Source organism: Scyliorhinus torazame, chromosome 15 (genome assembly GCF_047496885.1).
Source record: "Scyliorhinus torazame isolate Kashiwa2021f chromosome 15, sScyTor2.1, whole genome shotgun sequence".
NCBI classification, from domain to species: domain Eukaryota; kingdom Metazoa; phylum Chordata; class Chondrichthyes; order Carcharhiniformes; family Scyliorhinidae; genus Scyliorhinus; species Scyliorhinus torazame.
In genome coordinates, this window is record NC_092721.1 from 60451756 (window position 1) to 60466440 (window position 14685).

General features: G+C 46.2%; 1 protein-coding gene across 1 annotated transcript in view; it reads left to right on the top strand.

Annotated features, from left to right (window-relative positions):
* Positions 1-9724, top strand: part of irs2b (insulin receptor substrate 2b) — a 90712-nt gene extending 80988 nt beyond the window's left edge. The window contains exon 3 of the mRNA XM_072476269.1: positions 7775-9724. Coding sequence (XP_072332370.1) covers positions 7775-7779 — 5 coding nt within the window. The 3' untranslated portion in view covers positions 7780-9724. The remainder of the gene's footprint in view (positions 1-7774) is intronic.
* Positions 9725-14685: the final 4961 nt, after the last annotated feature.

Genomic DNA, 14685 nt, shown 5'->3' on the forward strand with positions numbered 1-14685 from the left:
ATTCAACAACTTCACCAAAGCTCTATGGAAATACAACTGCTCCAAGGCACTTCACAGCAGTGTTACTAAAATAAATGATCCACATAAAAAGATAAGAGCAGCACAGTGACACAGTGCAACTGCTGTCTCACAGCGCCAAGGATCCGGTTTCAATTCCAGCCTTGGGTGATTGTGTGGAGTTTGCACATTCTCCCCATATCTGCGTGAGTTTCCTCTGGGGTGCTCTGGTTTCCTCCCACAATCCAAAGTGTGCAGGTTAGGTGGGGTTGCGGGGGTAGGGTGGGGAGTGGGTCTAGGTTGGGTGTTCGTTCAGAGGAGCTGTGAAGACTCAATGGGCCAAATGGCCTCCTTCTGCACTGTAGGAATTCTATTGTTCTATCAGGCAGATGATCAAACGCTTGGTCATAGGTAAGCGGTATTTTAAAGGAGGGAAGAGAGTTAGCAGCAGCGTGGTGTAGGGAGGGAATTCTTGAGCTTAAGGCCCAACTAGCTGAAGCATCACCACCACTGCTGGTGCGATTAAAATTGAGGATGTTCAAGAGTGTGTATGAGCTGAGGAGATTACTGAGATAAGGAAGTACAAGGTCACAGAGGGATTTGTAAATGAGGATCAGCATTTTAAATACGAGGTGTTTCTTAACTGAGAGTCATTGTTCATCAGCAAGCACAGGAATAATGGGTGAGTGGAACTGAGGTAAATTAGGTGACGGACAGCAGAGGTTTAGATGATTTCAAGTTTATGGAACATAGAATATGGAATGTCAGCCGGGAGTGCCTTGGAATAAGTCAGGTTTAGTCCTAACAAAGGCATGAATCAAGGTTCCAGGTGTGGATGAGCTGAGGTAGGGTGAAATTAGGCGATGTTACTGAGGTGGAAATAGGCAGTATTAGTGACTGCATGGAGTTGTGGTTGGAAGTTATGTCTGGATTTAACAGTCGGATTTAACCTCAGACAGTTGTCAAGAAATGGGATGAAAAGAGAACGGACAAATAAATGGTCTTGGTTTGCCCCAAAGCAGTTGCACTTCAAAAGTACTTCTTTGGCTGTAATCTCGATTGAAATGTTGGTAAACATGGCAATTAGGTTACACAAAGCAGGCTCCCCCATGAACAGCAGTGAGATAAATGACTCGTTAATTTCTTAAATGATGGTTGAGGGATAAACGTTCCTGCTCTTAAAACAGTACAATAGAATATTTTCCAGCCATCTGAGAAGATAACTGAATTCTTGGCTTGACGTCTCATCCAAAACACAGCACCTTTTGACATTGCCGCATTCCGAATGTCAGCGTGAATTATGTGCTCAAGTCTTCTGACTCTCGATGTGCGAACTGTACCACTTCAGTCAAATAAATGGTTAAAACGGTGTTAACCAGTCAGACAAAACCGATTTTGCATATTGTCACATGACACACATTTAACTTGGAGCTCCATTACCGATTATTTTTGTGGTGGTGATGATTAGGCAAAATCTTTTATAATCCAATTACTGCTCATTTTATGCTGGTTTTCAACATTGCAGGAAAATGAAATGTGTGTTGAATGCCACGGGCCCGATTCTCCGAGCCCCGTGCCGGGCCGGAGAATCGGCGCAACTGCGCCATGCCGCCCCGACGCTGGCGCGCGATACTCCGAGGTGCGGAGAATCGGCACCATTTGCGCTGGCGCGTTTGACGCGGCACGGGCCGCTGTACGCGGCGGGGCCGCCGATTCTCCGGCCCCAATGGGCCGAGCGGAACAAGCAGAGTCCCGCCGGCGCCGTTCACCCCTGGTCGCTGCCGGTGGGAACTCTGCACAAAGGGTCGGGGGGCAGCCTGTGGTGGTGGGGGGGGGGGGGGGGCTCTGTCCCCGGGGGGCCCCCGATGGGGTCTGACCCGCGTTCAGGGCCCACTGATCGGCGGGCTGGCATCTCCCCCCCGAGCCTACTTTGTTGCACAGCCGGAGCCTGAACCCCCACGCCATGTTGCATCGGTACCGGCGCGCTGAAGAGCTCCCCCGCGCATGTGCGGGTTGGCGCGGCCCAATTGCGCATGCGCGGGTTGGCGCAGCGCCCATTTGGCATCGGGAAGAGAGGCTGGAGCGGCGTGAACCGCTCCAGCGCCAGGGGGCCAGAATCGGTAGTCTGTTTTGCACCGTTGTGAAACGCGACAGCGTTCACGATGTCGCGAACACTCTGTCTCTTTTTCGGAGAATCGCGCCCCACATCTTTTAGCTGCTGCATCAGTCTATTAACATCCTGCTTAGTCATGCTAAGCAATGCTATTACCATGCGTAATTGGTAACCATGCAGTAAATACTTTCATTGAGGTGATTTGGCTTTGGGTACGTTGTTTTGGATGAATTTCTGGTAGCTGTCACTGTTTTTAACCAAATATGCTGTGTGATTGCTTTACACTCTCACAACTAGATAATTTCAAATATCAATTCAAACTGGCAATTGTTGTAATCAGAGTAAATTAACTGAACATGCAGAATAATGTTAGACAATAGAACATAGTGCCAGTGACCCAGGTTGAATTCCGACCTCTGATGACTGTCTGTGTGGAGTTTGTAATTTCTCCGCATGTCTTCGTGGGTTTCCTCCGGATGCTCCGGTTTCCTCCTACAGTCCAAAGATATGTAGCTAAGGTGGATTGGCCATGATAAATGACCCCTTGATGTCCAGCGGGGTTGCGGGGTGGGGCAAGGGAGTGGGCCTAGGTTGGGTGCTCTTTCGGAGGGTCGATGCAGACTCGATGGGACCAGCGGCCTCCTTTTGCACCGTAGGATTCCATAATTTATTCTCTGAACTAGGATCAGGAATAGGCAATTCAGCCCCTCGGGCCCATTCAATACGATCATGCTGATCATCCCTCAGCCTCAACTCCACTTTGCTGCCCGTTCTCTATAACCCTTCAACCCATTATTAATTAAAATCTGTCCATCTGCACCTTAAATTTGCTCAATGTCTTGGCATCCAAGGCACTCTGGGGGTAGTCAATAGCTCTGACAAGTTGTGAATTTACATTGCAAGGTGGTATAAAAGTTGGGTTGTGCATGGATGAGACTCCACTGAGAGTACTGTGCAGTTTTGGTTGCCTTACTCAAGCACGGGTATACTTGCATTGGAAGCAGTTCAGAGAATGTTCATTTGGCTGATTCCAGGGATGAAGAGGCCATATTATGAAGAAAGTTGAGCAGGGTGGTCAGTGGGGTAGTGGTATTGTCGCTGAACTTGTACTGAGACCCAGGGTATTCTGGGGACCTGGGTTCGAATCCTTCTAGGGCCGATGGTGGAATTTGAAATTAATAATAAATCAGGAATTAAATGGCGAATGATGACCATGAAACCATTGTCAATTTTTGTAAAAACCCATCCGGTTCACTAATGTCCTAGTCTGGACTTCATGTGACTCCAGAACCACAGCAATGTGGTTGACTCTTGCATGCCCTCAGGGATGGGCAATAAATGCTGAGCTAGCCAGTGACGCCCACATCCCATAAATGAATTTTTTTTTTAATTCACAGGACTTTAGAAGAATGGGGTGATCTTTTTTAAAAATTCAGTTACAGGATGTGGGTGTCGCTGGATAGGCCAGCATTTATTGTCCACCCCTAGATTCCTTTCAGAAGTGGTGGTGAGTTGCCTTTTTGAACCGCAGCAGTCCTTGAGGTGTAGGTACACCCACAGTGCTGTTAGGGAGATGTTCCGGGATTTTGATCCAGCGACAGTGAAAGAATGGCGATATATATCCAAGTCGGGGTGCTGGATGACTTGAGGTGGGGGGGGGGGGGGGGGGGGGGTCCTCCAGATGGTGGAGCTCCCACATATCTACTGCTCTTGTCCTTCTAGACGGTGGTCTATGTGAAGGTTATCTATGTGAAACATATAAGAATCCCAGGGGATTGACATGGGAGATGCTGAGAGGATGTTTTCCCTCATGGAGAAATCTAGAAAGGGTCACAGTTTAAAAATAAGGGGCGTCATTCTCCGCCGGCGGGAATCTCCGTTCTGCTGGCGCTCGGGGGTTTCCCGACGGCGTGGGGCTGCCTCACAATGGGAAACCCTATTGACCGGCTGGTGTTACGGAGACTCCCGCCGGCCGGTCGGCGCAGAAATGTGGCGGGGCGGGTAGGAGAATTTCGCCCAAGGTTTTTCGCTTTTTGGAGATGGAGATGAGAACAATTTTTTTTCCCCGAGGGCTGTTAATGTTTGGAGTTCTCGTCCACAGAGAGAATTGGAGGCTGGACATATATTCAAGGCTGAGCTGGACAGATTATTGATCGACATGGGAGTCGAGGGTTATGGTGGTAGGTAGGGAAGTCGGGTTAGAGCCATAATCGGATCTGCCATGATCTTCGGGTGGATCGTATGGCCTCCCTATTCCAGCTCCTATTTCTTATGATCTTATTTAAATTTAGTAACTGTTTATTTAAATGCCTATGAATGCTGTTGGACTGTTATACAACTGCAACAGACTCACTACTGTCCTCACTAATGTCCTTCAGCGAAGTGGAACCAATTATCTTGATCTGGTTGATCTGAGTCCACACTTTATACAATTGACCGCAAATATGCTCCACATTAGTTGACACATCTGCAGAAATGAGGGATGCCATTTACTAGGAACAACAAAATGAAAAATAGGAACTCTATGCCTGCATTCTCTCTTTTCAAATCATTTTTTTCAAAATCCATGTAATATGTTTGTTAGGGATTTCTTTTAGCAAAGGAACATGTGATTTTTCAGGTGATGGCACAGTGAGGCATTGGGTGACGGTGTGTGTGGAGTTTTCACTTGCTCCCCATGTTTGCGTGGGTTTCCTCCCATAGTCCAAAGATGTGCAGGTTAGATGGATGCTAAATTGCGGCTTAGTGTCCAACGGCGTGCAGGTTATGTGGGATTATGGGGTTACGGGGGTAGGGTGGAGGAGTGGGCCTAGATAGGGTGCTCTTTGTGGGTCGGTGCAGAGTCGATGGGTCGAATGGCCTTCTGCACAGGAGGAATTCTATGATTCTTGATGATTCTATTGTTGAAGGCCATAGGCTGACAGTCCATGATTATAGTGATGTACTCTAAGGGTTGAATTTCATACTGGGGCCGGCTTCTCCCTCTTTTTGCCCCCCCACCCCCACCCCCTATGGAAAGGCCAGCAGTGAGCCCACCTCTGCTTGGCTCACTCTCCCACAGCATTTCTTGGCTGGGAGGTTTTTAATTGGCTTGAGGTGGCTGGTCAATCAAATTGGTGGCAGATCTCTTATTCCAGTCTCTCAGTGTCAATGGAAGTAATGGCCACTGTGGTGTCCCCTGCTGAAATTGAACCACGGAGCCCAGATGAAGGCATGTCTGTGGTCTCTCCAGACAAGGCTGCAGGCTCCGGTGAGGAGTGTGGGGTGCCAAGATCATAATGGAAGGAGGGAGGGAGGGGGAACCCAGTGAGGAGAAACCTTGGGGGAGGGGGCCTGATAAGAAGGCACCTACCTTGCCCACCCTTGCTACGTTTCACATGGTAAGCTAGACACCTGGCACTGGCCTTCCCAGCCATGGTAAAATCCCAGTGACAATGGAACAGGCCCTAGCCATCAATTGGTGGCTGCAGGCCTTGATAGGTAGTTCCATGCGTGAGAAGATCACTCCATGTCTCCACGGCTCTAGTAAAATTCCTGTGAGAGCCTGTAGGCGATGGGCATGGCCCAACTGCCATAGTGCCCAATTTTAGACCCCCCCCCCCCCTCAACTACCCCCCCGGTAATACTATCCCAGACACGGTGGATGGCGGTGTCTGGTCACGTTCGTCCATGCCATCAGCACAGAATCAGCTCTTAGTCAATGAACAGCCAATATTTCACTGTGTCTGTTTTAACTTTTGATTATCTGAGAAAATATTGCCAAGAGTTTTAATTTCCAACCAAGCTAAAGTGGCAGGAGCCTAGGAATCAAGAAAAAAAGAGTTTGTACTATCATTCTGTGAACTCCGTGACAGGAAAAATAGGCGAAGTGTGAAAATCAGATTCCAAATCATTATGTACTCATTTCACATTGCTGATGAGAACTAATGTCACCCCCTAAATGTTTGTCTTGTGGTCATACGCTTCAAAAACCTCCTTTCAAGGGTTTCACTTTCCAGCGGCAGATTGTTCTGCATCTGACACTCATTATGTTCTGGATTTCTTCTGTTAAAATTTCAATAGGATGTCAAAAAACAAAAGAAGCTTGTGTTCAGGCTCCTGATAACTGCACTTTAGGAAATTGAAAAGAACTTGTGCCAACAGTAATATTTAGAGCACAGTATTCCCATTGTAAACACCAACGCAATACTTTCCAGAAACTTCTCTCACTGTTTGGGCACTGATTTTCTTCATTTGGTTTAAAGGTCAAACTTGAATCTCTTTGAGGCTTGAATCTTTTGTTTTTAGAGTTAATTGCACCTATTAAGTGTTATTCATGCAGGCACAATGCAAAGCTTTTAAAATATAATGTTGAAATAGTGAAGCTGCGTATCTTTATATGGGAAACTTGGAGCACCAAGTTCAAGGGTTAGACGCAGTTCCACTTTTCAACTTCAGTCAACCTCACCATTTAAAACAAAAATGAAGTGAAATATACATGTTCTCAAAAATAGAGCAGAGAGATTTTGTAGATTGGAATCACATACTAATCAATGCATAGGCCTGACTTCTGGGCGTATTCTGTGTCAGTCCTGCAGATTGCTCAGAGCTCTTAATGTGGACTCTCGTCCCAGGACCCTGAAATTATAGCTGCAGTACATGTTATATAAAGATGGGTTTTGCATTCTGCACTGAACTCAATTGCACTGATCTCTAAATTCCTGGTCTTAATCCTTAAACTCTTGCTCTGCAGCAGAAATAAACATTGCCTCGAAAGCAACATTTCCCATGTGAATTGTTGCTGTGCTTAGATAGCTAAGCAAACAACTTTTAGGAGAGGGATAAAGGATACAGGCTCGAACACTAGAAATAGATGCAGCTGGTTATCTAAGCTTTCTGTATATCCAAATTGTTTGTTAAGTAAATAAAATAACTGCAAAGAACCAACCTAAGCAAAATAAACATGTGTGAATGTCTAAGTTGCTAAGTTTTTATTGCTGAAAAGAGAGACATGTTGGCAAAGCTTTTCATCTTGCACTTATCAGGAAAAGTACAAGAATACTAAATTTCAAACAATCACAGCAATTTACATTACAGGAGAGAAGGGTGCTGCTCGATTGGCAAATTGATTCTGATTGGCCGAGGTGTTGTCAGGAGAAAGCAAAGGGCAACTATAGGCTTCTCGTACTTCCAGGTTAACCAAGAAGGGCACAAAGCTTGAACATATTCTTGTTGTTTGCAGAGAATAGGTTCCTGCATATGTATGTATGTATGTCACTTCCAGCAAACCTAAATAAGTCACGTTACGAGCTTGATCTAAAATGGTTGTTGCTATAGCTATCAGTGCACTCAGGATTGTTCAAGTGCTGCCCAATTTCGGAATCACAACTGACAGTAGGTGTCTTGTTTTGGGTTTTGCAAGTGTGGACTGGTTGAGTACAGCCTATGCTCTGCCTATCACAAACAGCCAAAAGTCAATCAGACTCAACTTGCCAACCAATTCCTGCAAAACTTTCTCCTGTAGTATAAATTGTTGTGACCGTTTGAAATTTGGCATTCTTGCATTGTCCTGATGAGGGCAAGACAGAAAGCTTCCGCAATGTTCAAGTTCGACACTAGCTAGTGACTGCAAGTTTATATTATGAAATATTGTTTCAGGCAACATTTTTCTTTTCTCTTATTCAGACTGACAGACCTTTCAACATCTCTGGAACTTCAAACAAGCGATGCTGCTCAGCAAACACCTTTGTGGAATGCTGCTCAAGTTTACCTTTTTTCCTCATTGTGAATGGGTAACCAATAATGCCTCGAGACCGTTATAACACTGCAATGCACAGCCTACCTTCAAGGACAAGGAAGCTTTCTGCCTCATTAATTTCTGTTATGGATATCGATCATTCTCTTCCTTTACTAGGTGGAGTGCACTGAAGCAGTACTTATTTAGCAGTATATTAGTTGTTGCCAGTTGGGCCTTTCTTTAGGCTGCGATATGGCCACAATTTCTATTACTTAATTTTCCAATCTGGTAACACCTTGACCACATTACCTTTCTGAAATGCTTCTCACACCAGGAACAGACTGAACTAGAATGTTACTGACCTGGTATCAATCCTACCTCATTTAAATACTAAAGTCAGCCTTTTATGGGAGAAGGAGCACAAACTTAGCTTTATTGCTGCTGAACTCCTGATACACAAACCCTAGGCCTTAACACCTCGTTTAATGTCTTGAAAATAGTTTAACTGCGTGACAAGCCAGAACTTTGGGCTTGCCATGTTCAAGAAGTTTGAATAGTTTGAGCCTAACTTAAAAAAAGAAAATAGTCTGACAGATAGGAGGAAAGAAAAGTGCAATTTCAGGACATTGGATTTGGATCAAAAGACCCATAAAAGAGAGATCAAGATGCAGAGAAGTGTTTTCACTAAAACCAGAATGGTAACCTTCCATAAGTCATTATAGGGAGAGAAAATGATTACGAATGTGGACGATATTTTGAGCTGCATCAGAATGTAAATATTAAACACAATTGAATGCAAAACATTGTTAACTGTACTGCTTATTTAAAATGTAAATTTGATTCCTTCAGAAGAGAGTCAACAGTTTTTGTTTAAAAGATATATAGAAGATATAGTTCTTGCTGTTTCTTAACCACGAGTGCTTCTTATGTTGAATGCAGAACTTTTGGACTGCTTTGGTGAATGTGGCTCCTCAAGACCTTTCTGCTGATTTATTTATTAATATTGGAACAGTTGATGAAAGTGCCAGAAAATTCTGAATGGAGATGTGATTTTCTGCAATGCCAGTAATTGAAGTTTCACTATAGACTTGTGTAAAGGTCTCTGTATTACCAGAGGTCAATTCCATTGTAGTTATGCCTAATGGTGTGTGTAAATATACTGTATAAAGAAGATCTGTACCATGAGCATTGCTAATTTTACATGATATAAAAATGGATCAGAATTAATCTTGACAAAGTGGCCGAATCTGTATTAAAAGCCACTTCTAGCCATGGCACTGAAAGATAAAATGCTGACCACAAATTTCATTACCTGAGACAACGGCAGAGTATGGAATGTACTGAGATAAGTGACACTTGCCACTAACTACAGTTTTCATAGCTTCACTGTATCAAATTATTTAAACGTACAAATCAGAAACTGCAATATTTTACATCCTTAGTTTACAGTTTGGAACACAATTTAATATGTACCTGTATACACGCTAGTTACAAAGTGCACTAGAGTGTACATCAAAGTTTGCTATTTGTATATTTTGCCCCTTGAAATGAAATGAAATGAATGAATGAAATGAAATGAAATGTGTGCTTTCTTTTCTCATGATGCTGTATAAACTCTAAACAATGTAAGAGCAGTGTTTCATGTTACCTCTTACTTTTCAGATGTTGGGAAATATAACATTATGTGATATTTCTTTTTGTGACCAGACAAGAGATAATTGTAACTTTAACATATCTTGCTGTGTCTTCCGTTGTATATATTGTATATAAGGTTGAATGTAATGCTGCCGGAAGATGAAAAATTAATTTAGAATAGTATATTGTACTATATCTGTATTGACCTTGAATGCTGTCTCAATAGCCATATGCAATAAAATAGCGTACAATATTTATGAAAACTGTTGTTTCTCAGATTTCATTGCATAAATACAGGAGTTTTTCTGCAAATCTTTACGCCAATTGGTATATTCCCTTTATCCAATGTTTCCATCAAATGCATACTAACAAAGCATAAGCGTTGATTGTGGTTAACATTCACTGTAAGAATCCGCCCCCAGGTGCTAGATGGTGGTAGCGAATCAAGTATCATGTTCCATGAAGCTTGGGGGGGTGGGGGTGGGGGGGGGGGGGGGGGGAAGAGAGAAGGTGAGTAACAAGTCAATGCTGCTGGTGAGGATCTTCAGCTGCTGACATTACATATCAGAAATTGTAACATACACAACCAATCATTTACCAAATGTTCAATCGGGAACACTTCTTCTGGTATTTCAGACCCATAAATATGCCCCGTAGGCGTAATAAATGCTGATGGTTGGTGGTTATATATGATGTATTCAACAGCATAAAGAGAATGGAAAATTTGAACTAATTCAAGTTTATGGTCATCTTTGCCCTGTTTCCTGTTGCTGTGTTCTTGGATAAATTGTTTTTTTTATTCAGGAAGTCCTTCTACATAAAGCTTTGGCCTACAAATATTTAATTCCTTATTTCTTGCTATCTTTTCCTTTCCTGTTATTGTCTTAATCATTTGTTTACTCCTCTTCAATATTTTAACATTAGTTTCTTTCCGTTTTCTTTCCGCACCATGGGCGGGATTCTCCCATCCGTGGAACGGGCCGGAGAATCCCCGCGAACGGGCCACGCTGCCCCGACGCCGGCATACGATTCTCCGCAGAGTGGAGAATCGGCGCCATTGGCACCGGCATGGTTGGCGCACCGCCGGTCGCGAGCTGCTCTCCGTGGCCGGCCGCCAATTCTCCAGCCCGGATGGGCCGAGCAGCCGTAAAAAAAGAGCCGAGTCCTGCTGGCACCATTCTAACCTCTGTGGCTGGGGGCCTTCTTTCCTACGCGCCGGCCCCTGTAGTCCTGCGCCATGTTGCGTCGGGGCCGGTGCGTTGAAGGAGGCCACTGCACATGCGCGTGTTGGCACCGGCGCCACTGCGCATGTCCTCGTTGGCGCCGGCGCAACTGCGCATGCACAGATCCCACGGCGCACAGTTCACACCGGGATTGGCAGCTGGAGCGGCGCGAATCGCCCCAGCGCCGTGCTGGCCCCCTGTAGGGGCCAGAATTAGTCCTGGGAGCGGCCCGTTCACGCCTTCGTAAAACGCAACGGCGTTTACGATGGCGTGGACACTCTGCTGCGGGATTGGAGAATCACGCCCCATATCCTTTGTGTTGTAACCTGCACAGATCCTATTGGGTAGGGACAATTGGTTACCCCATGGATCAAAGGGAATAGGAGTTTCCCCAATAATAATAATAATCTTTATTAGTGTCACAAGTGGGCTTACATTAACACTGCAATGAAGTTACTGTGAAAATCCCCCAGTTGCCATACTCTGGCGCCTGTATGGGGACACTGAGGGAGAATTCACAATGCCCAAGTCACCTAACAAGCACGTCTTTCGGGGCTCGTGAAAGGAAACCGGAGCACCCGGAGGAAACCCATGCAGACACGGGGAGAACGTGCAGACTCCGCACAGACCATGACCCAAGCCGGGAATCAAACCCAGGTCCCTGGAGCTGTGAAGCTACAGTGCTAATCACTGTACCACCATGCCGCCCTAGGTGGCGGGGCAATCATTAACCTTTTCTGTTGTACAAATAGAGCCAGCCAGTTAGGTACCGGCTAGAGAGTAGACCAGTAGTGAACTACTGGTACTGTGTAAATAAATTTTGTTTGACTCACAAAATCATGTTGGACTCTCTGTGACCCTCACAAAACTTTGGAAAGGCTTTTTCGTAACTATGGGCTCTATTTTGGTTTGCTTTATTTTATTCAAAGAATTTACAGTACAGAAGGAGGCCATTTGACCCATCTGGTCTGCACTGGTCCTTGGAAAGAGCACACTACTTAAGCCTATGCCTCCACCCTATCCCCGTAACCCAGTAACCTGACCTAACCTATTGAAAAGGTAGTCATAAATTATGGGCTCGCACCAAAAAAACAACCATGCAAGATTTTGCACTGGTCTACAAACCCAGCTGGTTACATATCGGGCGGAATTCTCCGACCCCCCGCCAGAGAATGGCGAGAAGCGGCGCAACGCAATGGGCCCCGGGGCAGCCCAAATTCTCCTGCCCGCGATGGTACTTACTGGCGGAACCCGGCACCGCGGGTGGCCTTCGGGGGGGGGGGGGGCGTGGGGTGAGGATCTGGCCCCGGGAGGTGCCCCAATGGTGGCCTGGCCCGCGATTGGGGCCCACTGATCCACGGGCGGGCCTGTGCCATGGGGGCACTCTATTCCTCCGCGCCGGCCGGTGTAGCAGTCCGTGATGGCCGGCGCGAAGATGAACCCCGCTGGCGCTCCCACGCATGCGCCAACTTGCGCCGGCCAACGGAGGCCCTTCGGCACCGGTTGGCGTGGCGCCAAGCCCCTTCCGCGCCGGCCGGCACGGCGCAAACCACTCCGGTGCCGGCCTAGCCCCTGCAGGTGCCAAGGATTCCTCACCTTCGGGGCGGCCCGACGCCGGAATGGTTCACGCCACTCATTTGAGCCGTTGTTGCCCGCCCCACCGGTTCGCGGAGAATCCCGTCCATTGTTCCTAGAAAGGAGAGTGTCTTGCACCCATATCCAGTACAGCCTACATCTGATTCCACTCACTCTACGTGGTTGACTCTTAATGAATTCTGAATTGGCTTCATCAGTCACATAATTCGAAATAGGTGCCCCGTGATTAAGTTGTGAGAATAAAATTGGCATCCCAGCATAGATTGCAGCAGTTCAAAGGCAATTCCCCCGGGCCTGACGGGATATATCCAAGGATTCTATGGGAAGCAAGAGATGAAATTGCAGAGCCGTTGGCAATGATCTTTTCGTCCTCACTGTCAACAGGGGTGGTACCAGGGGATTGGAGAGTGGCGAATGTCGGGCCCCTGTTCAAAAAAGGGACTAGGGATAACCCTGGGAATTACAGGCCAGTTAGTCTTACTTCGGTGGTAGGCAAAGTAATGGAAAGGGTACTGAAGGATAGGATTTCTGAGCATCTGGAAAGACACTGCTTGATTAGGGATAGTCAGCACGGATTTGTATGGGGTAAGTCTTGCCTTACAAGTCTTATTGAATTCTTTGAGGAAGTGACCAAGCATGTGGATGAAGGTAAAGCAGTGGATGTAGTGTACATGGATTTTAGTAAGGCATTTGATAAGGTTCCCCATGGTAGGCTTCTGCAGAAAGTAAGGAGGCATGGGATAGTGGGAAATTTGGCCAGTTGGATAACGAACTGGCTAACCGATAGAAGTCAGAGAGTGGTGGTGGATGGCAAATATTCAGCCTGGATCCCAGTTACCAGTGGTGTACCGCAGGGATCAGTTCTGGGTCCTCTGCTGTTTGTGATTTTCATTAATGACTTGGATATGGGAGTTGAAGGGTGGGTCAGTAAATTTGCAGACAATACGAAGATTGGTGGAGTTGTGGATAGTAAGGAGGGCTGTTTTCGGCTGCAAAGAGACATAGATAGGATGCAGAGCTGGGCTGAGAAGTGGCAGATGAAGTTTAACCCTGAAAAGTGTGAGGTTGTCCATTTTGGAAGGACAAATATGAATGCGGAATACAGGGTTAACGGTAGAGTTCTTTGCAATGTGGAGGAGCAGAGAGATCTTGGGGTCTATGTTCATACATCTTTGAAAGTTGCCACTCAAGTGGACAGAGCTGTGAAGAAGGCCTATGGTGTGCTCGCGTTCATTAACAGAGCGATTGAATTTAAGAGCCGTGAGGTGATGATGCAGCTGTACAAAACTGTGGTAAGGACACATTTGGAGTACTGTGTACAGTTCTGGTCGCCTCATTTTAGGAAAGATGTGGAAGCTTTGGAAAAGGTGCAAAGGAGATTTACCAGGATGTTGCCTGGAATGGAGCGTAGGTCTTACGAGGAAAGGTTGAGGGTGCTAGGCCTTTTCTCATTAGAACGGAGAAGGATGAGGGGCGACTTGATAGAGGTTTATAAGATGATCAGGGGAATAGATTGAGGAGACAGAGACTTTTTCCCCGGGTGGAACAAACCATTACAAGGGGACATAAATTTAAGGTGGAAGATATAGGAGGGATATCAGAGGTAGGTTCTTTACCCAGAGAGTAGTGGGGGCATGGAATGCACTGCCTGTGGAAGTAGTTGAGTCGGAAACATTAGGGACCTTCAAGCAGCTATTGGATAGGTACATGGATTACGGTAAAATGATATAGTGTAGATTTATTTGTTCTTCAGGGCAGCACGGTGGCATTGTGGATAGCACAATTGCTTCACAGCTCCAGGGTCCCGGGTTCGATTCCGGCTTGGGTCGCTGTCTGTGCGGAGTCTGCGCATCCTCCCCGTGTCTGCGTGGGTTTCCTCCAGGTGCTCCGGTTTCCTCCCACGGTCCAAGGGTGTGCAGGGTGGGTGGATTGGCCATGATAAATTGCCCTTCGTGTCCAAAATTGCCCTTGGTGTTGGGTGGAGGTTTTGAGTTTGGGTAGGGTGCTCTTTCCAAGAGCCGGAGTGTAGGGTGCTCTTTCCAAGAGACTCAAAGGGCCGATGGGCCTCCTTCTGCACTGTAAATTCAATGATAATCGATGATTAATCTAGGACAAAGGTTCAGCACAACATCGTGGTCCGAAGGGCCTGTTCTCTGCTGTATTTTCTATGTTCTATGTTCTAATTCTTCTCATCCTAATCAGTCCAAACTGATAAGAAATCTTCCAACACCAGTTTAAAGTCCAACAGGTTTGTTTCAAATCACTAGCTTTCGGAGCACTACTCCTTCCTCAGGTGAATCTCAGGTGAAGGAGCAGTGCTCCGAAAGCTAGTGATTTGAAACAAACCAGTTGGACTTTAACCTGGTGTTGTAAGACTTCTTACTGTGCTCACCCCAGTCCAACGC